Raw genomic sequence first — 19,146 nt, 5'->3', positions numbered from 1 at the left:
TGGAGTTGGTGTATTTGGTAAACGAAACGTACAAAACCACTTACGCACTACCCATAGCGTTGTCGCTTATTCCCGTGGGATCGATGATCAGATTGATAACATTTCGAATTGTCACTTGAATAATCGTCAGAATAGGTATAGGAACGGGATCTGCTGCGACGATGACGTCGCGTCGAGTGTTGATTGTAGCTTCGTGATCGTGATCGAGATCTCGATTTTGACTTTTGGTGTTTCTTAGATTTCTTTTTTGATTTTGATTTCTTTGACTTGGATTTTTTCGATTTGTGTGGTTTTGACTTGGATCGGGATTCCGATCGATGTTTTTGCATCTTGGCGTCATCGCCACCAGCATGGCTAGCTTCCGAGGATGATGACGTAGGTCGCGATTCCCGTTTTCTATACTGACGCTTACTCTCAGTATGAGTGGCCGAAGAGCAAACATCTTCCTTTGTCCTACTTCTTGATCGGGACTTTCTTTTCCTGATGTGATTGGTTTCATTAATATTCGGCAATCGGTCATTAAGCTTTTTGGCAAGTTTTGTTGGTGGGGACACTTTTGCAGGTACAAATTTGGAAATGACATTGTGAGTCACCATATTCACTGAATTTTCGTCTTCACTGTTATCTTCCGGTCCGTAAGACGTTATGGGTATAGACTGTACGGATCCTTCCGAATCACTAGCACCATCCTCTTTTCGCGGCTGATCAGTGTTTTCATCAGTCTTTGTGGATTGTTCCCTGTTGTTCGTTTCCCCGGACGCAACGGCTAAAATGAATCAAAACCATTGCCGTTAGTAATTGTTGCCATTCCATCCAAAGACTGCTAAATTAATCAATTTTATGGCACATTGGCAATTGGTATTCCTGTCAGTTGCAATGCACTTCGGATGTAGCAATTCAATTGATATTAGAAGAGAACATTGGTGCTATGCATAATAATTTAGCGTATTTTGAAAATATGACCCTGAAGTAATCAACAGATTTTTTTTACGCTTCTTTGGAATTTTTGAACTATGGCCAAAAACAATGCTAGTGGAATACACATGCCTCACTTGAGGCATGATAAAAACGATCAGATTAGGTGCAGAAAAAACGCAGCACTACGCTTCAGAGTACGGGCATTTTTCTAAGCATTAAATTTTGGAATTCCACTCACCCTTAATTTGGTTCAGGAATGCCATAGCTTTTCGTTTCCGTTCCAGTTGCAATTGTTTTTCCTTTGACACAATTCCGCCCAATTTTTCTCTAGCAATTTGAGCCAACTTGTCTTTGACCTTTTCCTCGGCTAATACAAAAAAAAAATATTTTAAATACCACACATTCTGAAGAATGTATATGTCATACCCACCTTTTTTTAATTCCTTATGTCGCTGCTGCTGCTGTTGTTCGAATAGAGCGTTGCGTTCCGCTTCCGCCTTTGATGCGGCCGATACATTTGATGACACCACCAATGTTCCAGAAGACATTGTCGACTTCAATGGGGCGATTGCAGGAATTGTTGTAATGGGAAGTAAATTATTCACGGGTAAAATACTAGAACTTCGAAAGGCTAACGCAGCTGCAGCTATTTGCGCATTTCGCGCCATTAGCTGAGATTCCACTTCAAATATAGCTTTTTGTACGTGTTCAGGGACGTGTCGGTTGGGGTTGCTGCTTGTAGCTATATTTGCTGCGGTAGTAGTCGGCGTATTTAGTTTTTCTTCGTCATCACTTGTATCCTGCGGTAAAACCGGAGGCTGTAGAGTGGTGTTTGGTACATCTTCTTTAGGTTTTATAGAAAAGCATACGGGATCTGAAATATAATTGAAGTTGGCGGTTTCGCTAGTCATGAGTACTTCATAATGTATGTGTACTACTTACTGTTCGAACCTTTGTCGCGCATCAGTCCCTTTTTGTTCATCAACGCTTCTGCAACTTCCTTGGCTTTGCGTTGTTTTCTTTCCTTAGAAGCCGCGTTTACATCGCCCGTTATTTTATACATATAGTATGGATAATATTCATTGTCAGGCAACAAAAATGTGAAGCGTTCGGCCGATTTACTTCGCAGAGTCTCTTCGAATTGGCGGCCATTTTTTATAACATAAACTGCTGTCTTGTCAATAATATTCTTAAGATTTTCGGTGGGCACGGGAAAATCAACATTCGCTGGTGGTGTTACTTCGCTCAGTGGGTTTGTGGACGTAATCTCCTCCTCGTCGCCGCTTTCAGAGTCCGACGAGTAGTTTTGAGCCAAAGCCAAAGCACTCGAGTTCTTCAGAATCTCTACCTTGGGCTCAGTGTCGCCTAAACTTGTGTTTGTGGCGTTGGTGATTGCTACTTTCTGACTACTAGAATCGGAACAATCGTCTTGTTCCGTTATAAAAGTTGCACCGTTATATTGCAGAAGAACGGGAGTGATGCAAGGCGAGTTGTTTGAAGACTCTTGTTGTGAAGACGCGCTTTGTCTTGATGATTCGTCGTGCAACTCTGCTAGTGGAACTCCCTTAATTTTACTGATTAGCTGAGTGTATGCACAATCTGCTGAAGGTTTGTACTTGACCATGGGCACTAAAACAACTGGTTTTTCCTCAGCACTTACAGCTGCGGATCCATATGTCCTCAGAGAACTATCCCCTTCGGAATTGCCAGTTTCTTGTTTGCTGAAGGTTTCTGGATACGTTCCATTCTTAATGGCACTCATAACATGCCTGTAATATGGATACAGCAACGAATTTTGTGACAAAAATTCAAATTGTACGTTGTTGGACTGCTTCGCCTTGAGAAGAATCTCCATTTGAACGCCGTGTGAGGCTATGAATCGTGCGGTTTTCTCAATAATAGCATGTTGTTTCATTGTGTCTGGCTGAAATAGATTGTGTTTTTCGTTAAAATGTAATTGTTTTCTAAACACTGGACAATAAATTCCTTACCAAATGCATATCGGGCGGAACGTGGAAATTCTGTGGCAGTTGGAAGATTTGTTCGGGTTCTTCGCATGTTGGGGAATTACTGAACTCTTCACGACTCTCTATAATTTCTTTCGACTCATCATAAGTGTGTCCCACTTGACTGTAGCCACCACCATTTGTTTCTTGCTTCAAGCGCTTCAACTCTTCCTCTAATTTGACCAAGTCGCCGAGAAGGTTGCCAAGAATGCCCAAAATAAACCCAAAAAACGTTAGAAGAAATACAAAATTCCAGCATGAGTCACGGCCCATGGCAATGCATTAATGAAATCGAAGTAGCCAAAGGCACTCCAAATATTTTACAAATAGTAAGAAAACAATTTAAATTCAGAAATGTAATTGAAAGTAGTTTTTGTTCATAAATTCAATTCTATTCGAATGCTTGACTTCATGTGCATGAATGTCGGGAAACAGCGGGCCTGAAAGTAAACATTAATCGATTGTAGGATATATAATATATTTACCTGCCTTTAAGAAAACAATATTTGAAGGCATTACGACCGCTCCCAGTTGCTGCGACTCGCACTCACGTGGCTACTTTTTTGAAGGTAATTACTTACGTGATCTCGGCAGTTCTAAATGTTCAAGCTGTGCTATGTTTATATTATAATTATAGACTTAAAACATAACATGTGTATGTATGATGCACGGCTTCCGTCGCCGGAAAACTTTAAAAACTCTTCGTAGTTATGTAATGGTGTAGGTATTCAATATATTTGTTTCCAGCTTACCTTGTTTGGTTATAACGTCTTCCTCGTTTTTGTATAAAAACAAATATCGTTCCTCTTCACATAACTGTTCCGCCCTTTGTTCTTCGGCAGTCAAGCAATCGAGTCGATTTTCATAACCACCCCCAGGCGGAGGTTCATACGGTGTTAAATCATAGAGTGCTCCTCGCACATCGTATCTATAAATTTGTTATTGGTATTCCAGATCGGCCGTTTGTTGGAACAACAGCGAAAGGGAACAGGTAGTAGTTGTAGTTGAAAACAAAAAGAGATGACAAAAAATTAAAACCAAAAGAATAAGGTAAATGAATCTAAACTAACGAGCTTATTCTCCGCAGGATTAAATAAATGTTGAATACGTACCAGCCAGCACATTCTATCTGGAACTCTTAACATAACAATAAAAGTAATAAAGAAATTGTACACAGTTATTTCAATGCCGAATTTTGAAGAGGGAACATAAGAAATCGGGTAGGTTTCCTCCCAGGTTCAACAATTGTCTCGTGTGAGATCTTTATTCCGACATTACCAACTAACTACTTTTGTTAATCGAATGTTAACGTAAGTATGCGATGTAAATCGTTGTAATGCGAGGTCACACAATTTCCAGAAAAATGGCTGACCACTTCTTCGATTTTCATAGCATACATAGATTCCGTCAGCAAGACAATCCTTATTTTTTCGTTTCATTCATATATAAAACCTGCATATAAACCTGCATATATTCGTTCAAGTCGAAGTCCAACAAAAAATTATATAAAATAGTCCAATACTAATAGACACCATAGCGGCCAATTCCTATGTATTTTACATCTGACGTCCGGAAATGCTAAATCATTCGATTTTGGATTTTGATTTGAAGTACTGGCACCAATAAGGATGATATGTACTTTAATTGATTGATATTAACAATATTCCCTCTACAAAGAGAGATGCTTGCGTTCTTTCCTGCTAATCATATCCTTTTTCAAGCGAGTAAGAATTCGGCAATATATGATCAGATAAACATTAAATTCTATTTGGGGGAAGAACAAATATTAACCTGTCAATTTTTAGGGTATCATCGCCCATCCACGGTATTAGATGCTTGCCCTGGTCAATTTCACGTGCCTTCTCATCATCACGGAAAATCTTACAGGCATAGCCAAAGACTAGTAGATCAATTTTCTTCTCCATGTCTGTCGAATTTTGCCATCCCGTTAATGTTTGTGGCTTTCGCAAAATGCCTGTTCCAGCGCCGGATGTGTCAGGCCTCGAATATGACATAGCTTATTAACTTTGGAAGCCTATATATGTATTGCAAATCACTAATTCTCTGCGAACTTCACTGACACCACTTCTTCACCATGCAACTTATGTTTACTGATGCTACTCACTTCGCAGCAAAGCAGACTTAATAAGGTAGTCGCGGATGCACAGCTGTTGGGACAATTAACTGTCAAAAAAGTTGCTGTAAATAAAAAAAAAAACAATTTTTATTTTAAAGACATTGCTTGGCTGTAAACTTATTAAGATATGCAAATGCATTTCGTATTGCAATCACTTAATAATTACTTTGATTTTTTGTATGTTAATCCAGAGTATTTCCAATTACTACTGTTAAGAAATATTTATGGAGCTTGAACATATGTTTTATTGCCTTAGTTTATTCTGTAGTATTCTGGGCACATAACCCATTTTGGCCTGACTTTGAATTGAATAAATTAATATAATGGTAATAAATAAATTTTAGTATGAATCTGTTTGTTTTTTTCAAAAATAGTTTTGACATTTCAACGGTATACCAAAGTTGCTGATGGGGCTACGCCACTCAAGACTAATATTTCATGTAATCGATATTAACAGAAAATATCGATAATATTGATGGTGGCACAAGCTGCAGACATAAATAAACAAACATGTCTCAAACGAAAAGAAATCAAAAATTCCAAGCCAAAGAATGTTTCAGCCGAATGAATTTTTTATACCAGGCCTCGGCGTTAATGGCAGGAAAGAATAACTCATTATCGGCATACTATGGAGAATTGTGCAAGAATATAGCAAAGAAGTCCGTGCTTAAAATGTGAGTATGCCAGAAGGTTGATATGCAAACATTAGCTGTTAACCCACAATTTGTACTCGGGGGTCAACTAATTCCAAACACTGCTGTTTCCATGAGGACTTCAGTCAATTCTGAAAAAAGTACAAACCGTGTTAATCAAAATGAATTTTCCTTAGGGAGCCTAATTTGAAAAGGACACTATGCAAACGTTGTTCTTTGGCGCAGCAACCCGGTAAAACCAGTGAACTGAATGTAAAGGAATCTAACGTCGCACACAAGGAATCCATAGATGAGCAATCAGAGCTTGTTAGTCGTTGCCTAATGTGCGGTTATCAAAGAAAATTTATTGTAAATACTAAATATGAGTTTTGGCTGGAAAATGGCGATATGTCGATAGCCGAGGTTATAACTCAATCAGTAGCAGAATGATATAATAAATAATACTGAAATAATAAATAAACTGTTTTTTTTTTTTAAGTTGTAAATAGATTTTTTCAGGATCAGTGATTTTCATGACGCTTTCATTTATCTCTCAATATAAAGTTCTGTATTCTAACGCTTTCCACAAAGAACAAAAACTGAACTCCACCAACAACAAAAAATTAATTCTGCAGTACATTTACATAGCAAATTTGCAGTTCTAACAGGGTTCATGGCAGTTTCAATATAGTATGGGCACAGACGAATGATGAGTAAGTACATTTTCAAGGAAATGCAAGACAATATTTTTTTAGTTTCATAAACATCATAATAATCATTGTACAATTATTCAAGGTAGACCATAGCCTACCTACAAAATTTGTGACAGTGTATGTAATGTTTTGAAAATATAACAAATAAAACCTAAATCCATTTGTTTAAAGATTAATTTTTCTGCATTGGTAGGAAGAAATTTATGATTTGTGGTGAATAAATATCTAAATCATATCCCCAACTCGATTTTGGAAGGAACACCTGACATTCCATTAATTTTTCGCGATTTTAGTAAAGTTTTAAAAATATGTCAAATGAACAGAAACTTGTTGCATTATTTTGGCATTATAGGCCATACTCTACCTTATATAATCACATGGTACATTTACACAAATTGTATCATGTGATGATAATTATATTCTTCCGAATGCATTCCAATATTAGTGTTATTGACTAATTTCAATTCGTTGTTATAATTTTTGAATGTTCTGAAATTAAGTCAACTATTTCTTTTCTCAAAAGTCATGGGCTCTTGCAATTATTGAACACCTGACCGCACATTTTCTGAGTATTTCATCATCTATACCTTACTTAGTCTATGGTATGGGCATCAAACATTTTTTCATGGCCATTTAATAGGTCAAACAGAAAGCAATCGAAGTCGGCAACGTACTTTAAAACAGCTGATCCCGAGAGATCAGCTGTTTTAAAGCTTGCTGTCAAAATTTGACGTCTACATTTTTGGCAATCAACTTGAGAAAAAACTGCTGATTTTCTGTTTCTTAGAGACCTGATTTTATTCTATTCCAGCCAATCAGAAGTTGGCATTTATGTTTACCATATTTACTCGGCAACTCTTTTACTGGAACGCAGCTATAGTAAAGTCGTCGGAAAACGCACAAATTTAGGTAAATAAACTGAATATCAGAGAACAAAAAGTCAAAGTCTTGAAGCAGACTGAACAAGATAATGGCAACAGAACTTTAGACTTTTAGTGATTATAACTATTATTATATTTACAGGAAATATAATTAGAGGGATTCGGGATCAGTTGAGTGAGATTGTGAAAATACAAAGATGGCTTTGAGGCAATTAGTCGAAGGCGATTGTGGCGGGGTAAATCCGCTCATGCAATTGGGTGGGGAGTTTACACGAGATGTTGCCCGTAAGGACGAGGGATTTTCACAGGGAATATTCGAACGTAATATGCGTCCAGACGAACAAATGGTAAACGAATTTTTGGGACAAGTGTCTGCTCCGCCACAATCGTTTCAGATGGATACCCTATTGCAAGAAATGCGTCAGATAGAACAAGCTTCTTGTCAACCACAGGCAGCGCCTCGGGTCATTGATGAAGTAGTTGGACAATGGTCAAAGGATTTTAGAAATGAGTTTGCCAATCAAGTGCCTACACAACAACTACAACCGACTGGCCATGTGAGAGACTTCTTCGAGGAAAGTCCGAGCACCTCGACATCATATTTGAACAGACCTGTACCATATGTGCCAATGTATGCACCTCTAACGAGTGATGGCCAACAAGCCCAGACGGGCTTGACAGACAAATTTTTCGAAGAAGCTCAAGCTCTGGAAACCCTTGAGCTGCCTGCCAGTTTGCAAGGTGAAGATTGGGTTAATGATTACAAGGCTAGCAACGAGAGCAATGAACAGGCCGCAGCAAACTATAATGAGAAGTTTTGGCAACGTCTCCAGGACGAGTGGGCAAAAATATCAGAGGAATCAGATCATCCTTGGCTGTCTGAGTTCGACGAAAGCTATGACCCTTACAAGGAGTATAAGTTCGCTGAAGAAAACCCAATGAAAGATATACACAACCCTCTGGAAAAAGGAAAAGAATATCTGGCCAAAGGGGACATTCCCAGTGCGGTTTTATGTTTTGAGGTTGCAGTCAGCAAAGACCCCGAAAATGCCGATGCGTGGGAATATTTAGGTATAAGCCAGGCGGAAAATGAGATGGACCCACAGGGTATCGCTGCCCTTAAGAAGTCATTGGATTTAAAACCAGACAATGCGAAAGTTTTAATGGCCTTGGCGGTCTGCTACACAAACGAAAGCTTGCAGTCGCAAGCTGTTAAAATGCTAACGACCTGGCTGCAGAATAATCCGAAATATAAACACCTAGTTGCGCCTTCCCATGCTGAGTCTACTGCGGACAATGCTGCAGCTCTAGCGTCGTCCCTGATTAGAGGCAATAGACTTCAAGAAGTGCAGGATATGTTTCTTGAAGCAGTACGTATGAATCCGCAGGACGTTGATCCGGAAGTACAAGAGGCTTTGGGTGTACTTTATAATCTATCTGCAGAATATGATAAAGCCGTTGATTGTTTTAAGGCAGCGCTACAAGTTGATCCGCAGAACGCAAAGATTTGGAACCGCCTAGGTGCGAGCTTGGCCAATGGATCTCGATCGGTTGAAGCTGTAGAAGCCTATCAAAGGGCTCTTGAATTGGAACCCGGCTTTATTCGCGTCCGATACAATGTTGGTGTGTGCTGTTTAAACTTAAAGGCATATAAACAAGCCTGTGAGCACCTACTAACAGCATTGAATATGCAGGCAAATGTTGCCGCCACACGAGAATTTGCCCAAGGAGCTCTGGGTTCAAGCCAACAGATGTCTGAGTCAATATGGAGTACATTGAAAATGGTGGTTTCACTAATGGGACGCAACGATTTACAGGGACATGTGAGCGACCGCAACCTAGCGGCCTTGAATGAAGCATTTAAGGACTAAAGTGTATTTTAAAATAGGGATAATGGTGATGGGAATTTGTTTTATTCACTTCTGTAATCAAGGGGCAATTAGATGTAATGCAATAAAATGCTAATGATTATACATGTAGTCTATTAGAATACACACTATGTATTGTTATTGTCTTTCTTATTTTTTATTTTACACATGATTCACACTTTTGAAAGATAGGAATGACCTTTTCTTATGTACAGCATACATTTCATTAATTCTTAGATAAAGCTTTTTTGATTAATAGCACGGCTGCCGCTCCAATTACCACTGATACCAGGCATATTCCAATTTCCCTGCGAATATAGATAACAAATGGATTCAAATGAATTAGAATACAATTGTGGTCATTTTAATTAATAAGACAACATTGCTTTCTAACAAGAAACTCATCATGTAGTGCATGGGGATGATCACTAAAAAAAACGGGACCAAAGAGAAAAAATGGGTGCTAAACAAACGAGGTAACTTAGAATATAGGTGCTCCCAATGTGGACAGTACGGTGCGCTACATACACATGAACTTTTAAGCTCGCAATGGCACTTACTTGTATTTACATATCTGAAGAAGGTAATCGAAAACTAGCATTTCTCAATATATCTCATTTACTTGATTTTAAGTATTTTATTTTTCTTGCCCCGTAAAAGAATCTACAACTAAGAAAAAGTATTTGTAGTTATACTGAATGTTTAAATGCATAACGCCAGATCGTTTATATTCCATAACATTCTAGTAAGAAACACATCAAAGCAAAATAATTGAGCGGCATTGTTTTTTGTATGGATTATGCCCAACAATAGCATATAAAGTATATATATCTTAGGTGCACAACAGAAATATATCTACTAAAAAACAAAACATGAATAAAAAAATAAAACCATTCAGATACAAACTGTTAAAGAAAAAAAAAAATAGAAAAAAAATTATACGGTATTGTGAAAATGTAGTTTTGAGAAATCGAAGACGAAAGACGAAGCCAACGTAGCCGTGGAAGCTTGGTTCAGAGTCTTTCAATGATTAATCAAAGACGTTGAAATTCTGAGCAGGAATCTTTTTTTTTATGCAGTTGGACTTCGATTGCCCGTGGTGGGGATCTGGACTCCAGGACTTTTAACATAGTATGCATTTTATGCTCATTTTTATTTGATTTATGTTAAATGTGTAAAACGTAATCATGGAGGAGACAATCACTGTTCAATAAGAAAAGATGAACAAAGGCGTACGGCACATTACTTTGACATATTTCATCATTTGTCACATAGACGCATCCACTGCGCAATGAACCGTACTCTTTGTCGTTTTTGATGGGTATTCGTCTACATCGTTAAGCATAAATAAACTAAGAGAACGGGAATCGACAAATTGGGACAATGAAATCCTTTGATGTGGAATATTCCCTTCATCCCAATGGTGGAAGCATGATAACAATCGCAATTACCTGAGCGGAAGATTGCACTTGCAGTCCTTTGCTGCCAAATCACCAACATAATACTTCTTCATTATCTCCCTAAAACAAAGAGATTATTGGAACGCCTATGTAAAGCATTTCGTAGTTTTGTGCTCACCTGGCCTCCTGACTATGACCCACGTCAATAAAATCTTTAGTACCATCCCGACCTGCCACTTCGTCGAGAGACTCCTCTCCTCCCGGATGCTATACGAAATATATAAGAATAGGCTTTGCGAGCACGTTCATAATAGCCGCATATATCCTTACCTCGCTTCGAAACTTGGTCAAGTCGTAAACCTTATTTTCTATAACAACCCAGAGGTCACTTGGTTTGTTGTGCAGCTTCACAGTTTCCAGTGTAATCTCCACCATTTTTGTAAATTTTGCTAACTCGTCTTAATAACGCAAATAAAAATTCTTTATGCTCTTTTTTCTCTTTCGATTTATGAAGTATTCTCCACTCACTCGCAATCGCACCGATTACAACAAAAAACTGTTGTAGAGAATTGAGATGTCAAAAATATGTTCACAATTATTTTGTACAACTTAGTCTTGATTTAGATTAGGCGAGTTTACTTGCGGCAATTCTTGTCGTTGCATTTTGAACTTGCTTCATGCGTCTATACAAGGCAATTCGGTTTCCAAAATATTTTTCTATTTATTGCTTTTTCACATTTAAATATATATAAAATGTCAACAAATACGAAATACACAAAACGAATTGCCAGAAAATTGTTGGTACGAGCATTTTTTTCATTTTTATTTCCCTTGCCCCTCTCTTCAACAAACAAAGACTTGCCGCAAGTAAACTCGCCTAATCTAAATCAGGACTTACATCAGATTGTATTGGAAAATTCGGGCTTTTTTCAATTACAATAACATTTTTGACAGTTAATTATGTTAACTACTTTTGCAATAAGGGCATAAGCAGTATTTGTTATCGCAAATACAACAACCACAAAGAAACGATAACACTAACGCTTGAAGTTGATGTGCGATGCGCTTCCGGGTTAAATATATTTTAACCTTTTGCGTGTATTAAAGCAATAACAAAAAACGCTCAACGCGACCATTCTGCTTAGCCCTTTAACTATATTTTGACTTTTAGTGCGCGTTAATGGTGACATTCGCGTAACTCGTTTTTTTTTAAGTTATATGGTCTGTTCCCGTACTGCAAGAATCTACTACTTTTTACTACGATAACGAATTTTTCTTTATGATATCGGAGAAAATAGTAAAATTTAGTAGATTCTTGCAGTACGGTAACAGACCAAAAATATATTAAACTCCGAAGTGCAACGCACAACAACCTCCTGCGTTGATGTTATCGTTCTCTTGTGGTTGTTGTATATTCGATAACAAGTAACGCAACGGATAGCTCAGCAGATCTCTTAACGCGATCATTGTGCGGAACCCTTAAAGGGCTAAGCAGAATGTTCGCGTTGAGCCATGATCTAATTATAAGGTCGCCCGATAAGGCCAGATGATTTCACCCGAACTGTCAAAATGCTTTCGATTGTGTGAAAACGTAAACAAAATATTTGACAGTATGAGGGATTTTACTCCAAAATTGTCGATAACGATTGCTTCTGACTCGACCTGTTTATTGGATCATGGCGTTGAGCCATCCGTTGCGTTATGTGTTATCGAAAATACAACAACCACAAGGAAACGATAGCACAAACGCTCTGGGTAAAATATATTTTAACCTTTTGCGTCTGTTATGCGGTGTACACACTAGCATTTTTGAATGGCACTCTTGCCCAAATTTTGCTTGTTTGATAGTGTGGCCTCACATGTTTGTCATTCATCAGGCAGCCACAAAAATATTTATGGTTGTTGGACAGTCAGTAATCGATAAAAAAGCTGACAGTCAAAAATGATAGTGTGTACACCGCTTTAACGCAATAACAAAAAACGCTCAACGCGACCATTCTGCTTAGACCTTTAACTATATTTTGACTTTTTGTGCGCGTTAACGGTGACAATCGCGTAACTCGTTTTTTCTTTAAGTTAAAATATATTTAACTCTGAAGTGCAACGCACAACAACCTCATTGATGTTATCGTTCTTTTGTGGGAGAAACACATTTATAAAGGAATATCAAAGTGAAACTTGAATTTGAACGCCGTTCTCCTTTATTCCTTTACAATAAAAAAGCCAACTTAACATGTCAATCCTGAAGTCCTCTTATGTGCTTCCCCCTATAACTTTCCTTTGTAAAACGGTAAATGTCCAAACACATTCAGCGCGTTGCGTGTTTTTTTTTTTTGTATCAAGTCAACGCGCACACAAATTTGAAATACATTTAAATCCCAAGCGCAAGGTCTGTTTACTTTTCCCATCATTATTGCAAAAGAGAATAAAAACGGCTTACTCTCTGAAATATAACATACTGAGTAAATAACGTATTCATGAATCCTAAAGAAAAATATCTCATTTGTTCCGATACATATTCGCTTCGAGAACTCCATTTTAATTGGAATGTGTACATCATTCTACATTCCGCGTATGTATTAGACATCTCTTTTAAACAATCAGGGAAATAAAATAATGCATCCCACTTTTTAAATAAACAAAGATGATTTTTTTATAATTTTTTATTTCATCCAAAAAGTAGACCATATTATTTATTGGAATAAGGCTTAAAAATTGTTCGAAAACACTCGTACTGAAAATAAGAGAATAATTTTGTTTCGCCCTTTAATTTGATTACATGGTATAATTTTAATTTTGCATTTATTCCACTACATATAATTTAGAGACAGCCTCCGCGAAGACGAAGTACTAAATGGAGTGTTGATTCCTTCTGGATATTGTAGTCGGACAATGTGCGACCATCTTCCAACTGCTTGCCGGCAAAGATCAAACGCTGTTGATCTGGAGGAATACCTTCCTTGTCTTGAATCTTGGCTTTCACATTTTCAATTGTATCGGATGGTTCAACTTCCAAAGTGATGGTTTTACCAGTCAAGGTCTTGACGAAGATCTGCATACCACCACGGAGACGCAACACCAAATGCAACGTTGATTCCTTCTGGATATTGTAGTCGGACAATGTGCGACCATCTTCCAACTGCTTGCCGGCAAAGATCAAACGCTGTTGATCTGGAGGAATACCTTCCTTGTCTTGAATCTTGGCTTTCACATTTTCAATTGTATCGGATGGTTCAACTTCCAAAGTGATGGTTTTACCAGTCAAGGTCTTGACGAAGATCTGCATACCACCACGGAGACGCAACACCAAATGCAACGTTGATTCCTTCTGGATATTGTAGTCGGACAATGTGCGACCATCTTCCAACTGCTTGCCGGCAAAGATCAAACGCTGTTGATCTGGAGGAATACCTTCCTTGTCTTGAATCTTGGCTTTCACATTTTCAATTGTATCGGATGGCTCAACTTCCAATGTGATGGTTTTACCAGTCAAGGTCTTGACGAAAATCTGCATACCACCACGGAGACGCAACACCAAATGCAACGTAGATTCCTTCTGAATATTGTAGTCGGACAGTGTGCGACCATCTTCCAACTGCTTGCCGGCAAAGATCAAACGCTGTTGATCTGGAGGAATACCTTCCTTGTCTTGAATCTTGGCTTTTACATTTTCAATTGTATCGGATGGCTCAACTTCCAATGTGATGGTTTTACCAGTCAAGGTCTTGACGAAGATCTGCATACCACCACGGAGACGCAACACCAAATGCAACGTTGATTCCTTCTGGATATTGTAGTCGGACAATGTGCGACCATCTTCCAACTGCTTGCCGGCAAAGATCAAACGCTGTTGATCTGGAGGAATACCTTCCTTGTCTTGAATCTTGGCTTTCACATTTTCAATTGTATCGGATGGTTCAACTTCCAAAGTGATGGTTTTACCAGTCAAGGTCTTGACGAAGATCTGCATACCACCACGGAGACGCAACACCAAATGCAACGTTGATTCCTTCTGGATATTGTAGTCGGACAATGTGCGACCATCTTCCAACTGCTTGCCGGCAAAGATCAAACGCTGTTGATCTGGAGGAATACCTTCCTTGTCTTGAATCTTGGCTTTCACATTTTCAATTGTATCGGATGGCTCAACTTCCAATGTGATGGTTTTACCAGTCAAGGTCTTGACGAAAATCTGCATACCACCACGGAGACGCAACACCAAATGCAACGTAGATTCCTTCTGAATATTGTAGTCGGACAGTGTGCGACCATCTTCCAACTGCTTGCCGGCAAAGATCAAACGCTGTTGATCTGGAGGAATACCTTCCTTGTCTTGAATCTTGGCTTTTACATTTTCAATTGTATCGGATGGCTCAACTTCCAATGTGATGGTTTTACCAGTCAAGGTCTTGACGAAGATCTGCATACCACCACGGAGACGCAACACCAAATGCAACGTTGATTCCTTCTGGATATTGTAGTCGGACAATGTGCGACCATCTTCCAACTGCTTGCCGGCAAAGATCAAACGCTGTTGATCTGGAGGAATACCTTCCTTGTCTTGAATCTTGGCTTTCACATTTTCAATTGTATCGGATGGTTCAACTTCCAAAGTGATGGTTTTACCAGTCAAGGTCTTGACGAAGATCTGCATACCACCACGGAGACGCAACACCAAATGCAACGTTGATTACTTCTGGCTATTGTAGTCGGACAATGTGCGACCATCTTCCAACTGCTTGCCGGCAAAGATCAAACGCTGTTGATCTGGAGGAATACCTTCCTTGTCTTGAATCTTGGCTTTCACATTTTCAATTGTATCGGATGGCTCAACTTCCAATGTGATGGTTTTACCAGTCAAGGTCTTGACGAAAATCTGCATACCACCACGGAGACGCAACACCAAATGCAACGTAGATTCCTTCTGAATATTGTAGTCGGACAGTGTGCGACCATCTTCCAACTGCTTGCCGGCAAAGATCAAACGCTGTTGATCTGGAGGAATACCTTCCTTGTCTTGAATCTTGGCTTTTACATTTTCAATTGTATCGGATGGCTCAACTTCCAATGTGATGGTTTTACCAGTCAAGGTCTTGACGAAAATCTGCATACCACCACGGAGACGCAACACCAAATGCAACGTAGATTCCTTCTGAATATTGTAGTCGGACAGTGTGCGACCATCTTCCAACTGCTTGCCGGCAAAGATCAAACGCTGTTGATCTGGAGGAATACCTTCCTTGTCTTGAATCTTGGCTTTCACATTTTCAATTGTATCGGATGGCTCAACTTCCAATGTGATGGTTTTACCAGTCAAGGTCTTGACGAAAATCTGCATACCACCACGTAGACGCAACACCAAATGCAAAGTTGATTCCTTCTGAATATTGTAGTCGGACAGTGTGCGACCATCTTCCAACTGCTTGCCGGCAAAGATCAAACGCTGTTGATCTGGAGGAATACCCTCCTTGTCTTGAATTTTGGCTTTAACATTTTCTATAGTGTCTGAAGGTTCAACCTCCAATGTGATAGTTTTTCCAGTTAATGTTTTTACGAAAATTTGCATACCACCACGCAAGCGTAGTACCAAATGTAGGGTGGACTCTTTTTGAATGTTATAATCAGACAATGTACGGCCGTCTTCCAACTGTTTGCCAGCAAAGATTAAACGTTGTTGATCAGGAGGAATACCTTCCTTGTCTTGAATCTTAGCTTTAACGTTTTCAATGGTGTCTGATGGCTCAACTTCTAAGGTAATGGTCTTTCCAGTCAATGTTTTGACAAAAATCTGCATGCCTCCTCTAAGACGAAGTACCAAATGAAGAGTAGATTCCTTTTGGATATTATAATCTGATAATGTGCGCCCATCTTCAAGCTGCTTGCCAGCAAATATCAATCTTTGCTGGTCTGGAGGAATGCCCTCTTTATCTTGAATTTTTGCTTTTACATTTTCAATTGTGTCAGAAGGTTCGACCTCCAATGTTATAGTCTTGCCAGTTAAAGTCTTCACAAAGATTTGCATTTTGTTTCTAAAAAATAAATAAATAAAACAATAAATATAGGTAAATTTGACATATAATTCATTTAGTTTTTATTGGCCGTAAATATTCAGTAGATTTTTATAGAAAACATTTACGTAATGTGTTCTCGGATTTAATAAATTAATTTATTTAGCAGTTTTGTTGGTATTAGAGGATATAAGATAAAATAAAAATCTTTCAATTATACCTAAGTGATTCAAGGAAAATAGGCTAAAACACAACCAATTACCCAACTTCGCTGAGAGAATACTTTATCTTCATGGGTGCTTGCTCACTCAACCCTGTTTTGTTATTCAAGCTGAGTCACTCGCATACAAATACAGTATACAATTTTATTCCAAACCTTCCAATCAACAAAAAAAAATGTTCATGGGGAATTTATTCCAATGAATGGAAATTCAATCGTATATTACATTTGGAACAATAAAATCAATTTCACCACAAGACCAATGCATTTAGCTAAGCGATAGTTTGATTAACGAGTTTCTGATGTAATTTTCTCCTTCGATGTACAACCGACGAATAAAAACAATTGAAAAATGCACTTCCACCAATTTAAATTACATTGACGCCATATTAGCGAATGTGTGTCTGTGCATGCCAACTACATATAGAATTTTTATGCATTGACGATGTCTTTTTAAACACAACGTTAAAGTTAAAAGTGCTGTGGTTCATTAATTTGCCTTCCCTTGGCATTATATTTTGTCTTTTATAATTTTAACTAACACTGGGAATTGCAACGTAACCTCGATGACGAAGAATCATTCTATTGCGTATGCAGCTAAATACAACGCTTTTCTTGCCTAACTCTTGCAATGCATTGTTCTATTTTTTTTTTTTTTTTCATTTAATTTTTTACTGCGTAGTATGAACTTACCTTTACTTTGATAGAACTGCTCGGTCAACACACAATTATCACTATATTTTATAGAATTTAATTTATCTGGGACTCTTTTTCAAGTACGCTGCTCTCAATGTCTTCTGTATAACTAAATGCCACCAGGAGAGAATAGCTCCTTTTATACCCTTGCTTGGAAAACTGGAATGCCTTTGTTTGACTTTGCCTTCCGTTGGTGCATTGGAAGTATTATTCATATAACATTTCCTCTCTCGCTCTTTTTCTTTGTCTTTTTGAATTATGTATCAAAAAAAAAAACATGGAATAGGATAGAACATCCCCTAATTGATAGAAAACTATGTGATCGAAACGTAATAATAAACTTCGCTGCATATTACTTTATGGTAATTTTCAAAATGTAGATAATGTGTAGAAATTATTCAAACATTGTCTTGTTTAGCAATCTCATTTCTCACGACGTTCAGGTCTAGTGTTGGAAAATGTCCATTAATTTTTGTCAGTATTGAAAACCCTTCATGTTTTCTAAAAAACGTATATTTTTTGATGTTATCGAAAATAATTGTAAAAATTAGTAGATTCTACGGAATTAGGCACATTGTATTATTATGTTCGTGAAAAACGTTTACCAACTCTTCAGCTCTCTACAATATGTGAAGCTTTAAAAGCCTAGTAGGCTATAATTCAGTTCGTTTTCCTTTGTTTTTTAATGACAATATTAATGAAGTTTGTTGATATTGAACACATCGTGTGTAAACATGGCCTATAAATAAGGTCACCCAGGGAGACCAGCGCGATATCTGCGCCACTCAAGTTTGCTGTCAATATGCATTATTGTGAATTGACTTCCATTATGAAAACGTAAACGAAGTCGAAATTTCTGTCATTAGACTTGAGAGAAAACAGCTGTTTTCCAATTTCGATTGCTACCTGGGTGACCTTATTAATAGATCTTTGTGTGTAAATATAGCCGTGGATATGATGGTTTGGGTTATCGAGGTAGCAAATGTACATAATTATGTGCCCTAGCTCGTAGAACACGAACATACATGCGTTTTCATACGATTCATTAATGTCGTCTGTGCTGTCAAATGTTATATGCTCAGCAAAACGGCATTGATAGCTCGAGTAATAAACCCTTCAGCTGTTTTCCTATTGCATTTCATAGTACGTTTACATTTAACCGGATTTCGTTAATCCAGTGAGTTTCAATTGCCAATTCCTTTGCATATACGTCAAATAAATCCTCATAAAGTAGGTTAACAGTACGTTTACATTTAACCGGATTTCGTTAACCCAGTGGGTTTCAATTGTCATTTCCTTTGCATATATGCCAAATAAATCCTCATAAAGTAGGTTAACCCGGTAAAAAGTTCTAATGTACAAGGAGTTTAACCCGGTAAAAAGTTCTAATGTACAAGGAGTTTAAGTTGGTGTTGCCGACATGTAAATACCCTCTTACCCGCAATACAAAGGCTGGAGAGTGTACGCCGTAAAAACAACCCCAAACTGTAACATGAATACAAGCTGATGTGGTCAACACTGACAATAAAATAAGTATTTACCAGCACTGGGAGTGAGGCAAACAGTTCTCTCGCTCTCTGTCTCTGTTGGAAAGTTGTTTTCTCTACTGGAAATAATTATATTTTTATTTACAAAATGAAAATTAAAATTGAATTATCTATCGAACA

At 38.0% G+C, this 19,146-nt stretch overlaps 4 protein-coding genes across 4 annotated transcripts; 1 reads left to right on the top strand and 3 right to left on the bottom strand.

Annotated features, from left to right (window-relative positions):
* Window positions 1-47: 47 nt before the first annotated feature.
* LOC133320903 (protein suppressor of white apricot) lies at window positions 48-4,895 on the bottom strand. The gene is made up of 7 exons (XM_061530013.1): window positions 4,716-4,895; window positions 3,677-3,852; window positions 2,910-3,097; window positions 1,861-2,842; window positions 1,349-1,792; window positions 1,157-1,285; window positions 48-766 (listed from the first exon to the last, which is right to left on the bottom strand). Exons 1-7 carry the CDS (start codon window positions 4,847-4,849, stop codon window positions 48-50), a joined length of 2,772 nt encoding a protein of 923 aa, XP_061385997.1. The 5' UTR covers window positions 4,850-4,895.
* Window positions 4,896-7,484: 2,589 nt separating this feature from the next.
* LOC133338898 (peroxisomal targeting signal 1 receptor) lies at window positions 7,485-9,158 on the top strand. Its single transcript, XM_061547025.1, has one exon. The coding sequence runs from the start codon at window positions 7,485-7,487 to the stop codon at window positions 9,156-9,158; it is 1,674 nt and encodes a 557-aa protein (XP_061403009.1).
* Window positions 9,159-10,602: 1,444 nt separating this feature from the next.
* Window positions 10,603-10,997, bottom strand: LOC133320921 (cytochrome b5). Its single transcript, XM_061530031.1, has 3 exons — window positions 10,886-10,997; window positions 10,734-10,822; window positions 10,603-10,675 (listed from the first exon to the last, which is right to left on the bottom strand). Exons 1-3 carry the CDS (start codon window positions 10,988-10,990, stop codon window positions 10,603-10,605), a joined length of 267 nt encoding a protein of 88 aa, XP_061386015.1. The 5' UTR covers window positions 10,991-10,997.
* Window positions 10,998-13,376: 2,379 nt separating this feature from the next.
* Window positions 13,377-16,610, bottom strand: LOC133320907 (polyubiquitin-C-like). Its single transcript, XM_061530016.1, is given in 1 exon segment — window positions 13,377-16,610. A coding segment is annotated over 1 exon segment (3,201 nt). The 5' UTR covers window positions 16,578-16,610.
* Between the last annotated feature and the right edge of the window lie 2,536 nt (window positions 16,611-19,146).

This window comes from Musca vetustissima, unplaced genomic scaffold (genome assembly GCF_032173495.1).
Source record: "Musca vetustissima isolate MV318-11 ecotype Yass unplaced genomic scaffold, APGP_CSIRO_Mvet_v1 utg704, whole genome shotgun sequence".
Lineage (NCBI taxonomy): Eukaryota > Metazoa > Arthropoda > Insecta > Diptera > Muscidae > Musca > Musca vetustissima.
The sequence above is the reverse complement of the archived record's forward strand: the minus strand, read 5'-3'. Positions and strand labels throughout refer to the sequence as shown.

What these genes read in the sequence shown, in the direction of transcription:
- LOC133320903 (XM_061530013.1), bottom strand. Translation starts at nt 4,849, where the DNA reads ATGGAGAAGAAAATTGATCTACTAGTCTTTGGCTATGCCTGTAAGATT. An exon ending in TTCCGCCCGATATGCATTTG is followed by an intron (nt 2,843 to 2,909) that starts GTAAGGAATTTA and finishes AATCTATTTCAG; the next exon opens with CCAGACACAATGAAACAACA. An exon ending in ACATAAGGAATTAAAAAAAG is followed by an intron (nt 1,286 to 1,348) that starts GTGGGTATGACA and finishes TTTTTGTATTAG; the next exon opens with CCGAGGAAAAGGTCAAAGAC.
- LOC133338898 (XM_061547025.1), top strand. Translation starts at nt 7,485, where the DNA reads ATGGCTTTGAGGCAATTAGTCGAAGGCGATTGTGGCGGGGTAAATCCG.
- LOC133320921 (XM_061530031.1), bottom strand. Translation starts at nt 10,990, where the DNA reads ATGGTGGAGATTACACTGGAAACTGTGAAGCTGCACAACAAACCAAGT. An exon ending in TGACCAAGTTTCGAAGCGAG is followed by an intron (nt 10,823 to 10,885) that starts GTAAGGATATAT and finishes TATTTCGTATAG; the next exon opens with CATCCGGGAGGAGAGGAGTC. An exon ending in GGTCATAGTCAGGAGGCCAG is followed by an intron (nt 10,676 to 10,733) that starts GTGAGCACAAAA and finishes TCTTTGTTTTAG; the next exon opens with GGAGATAATGAAGAAGTATT.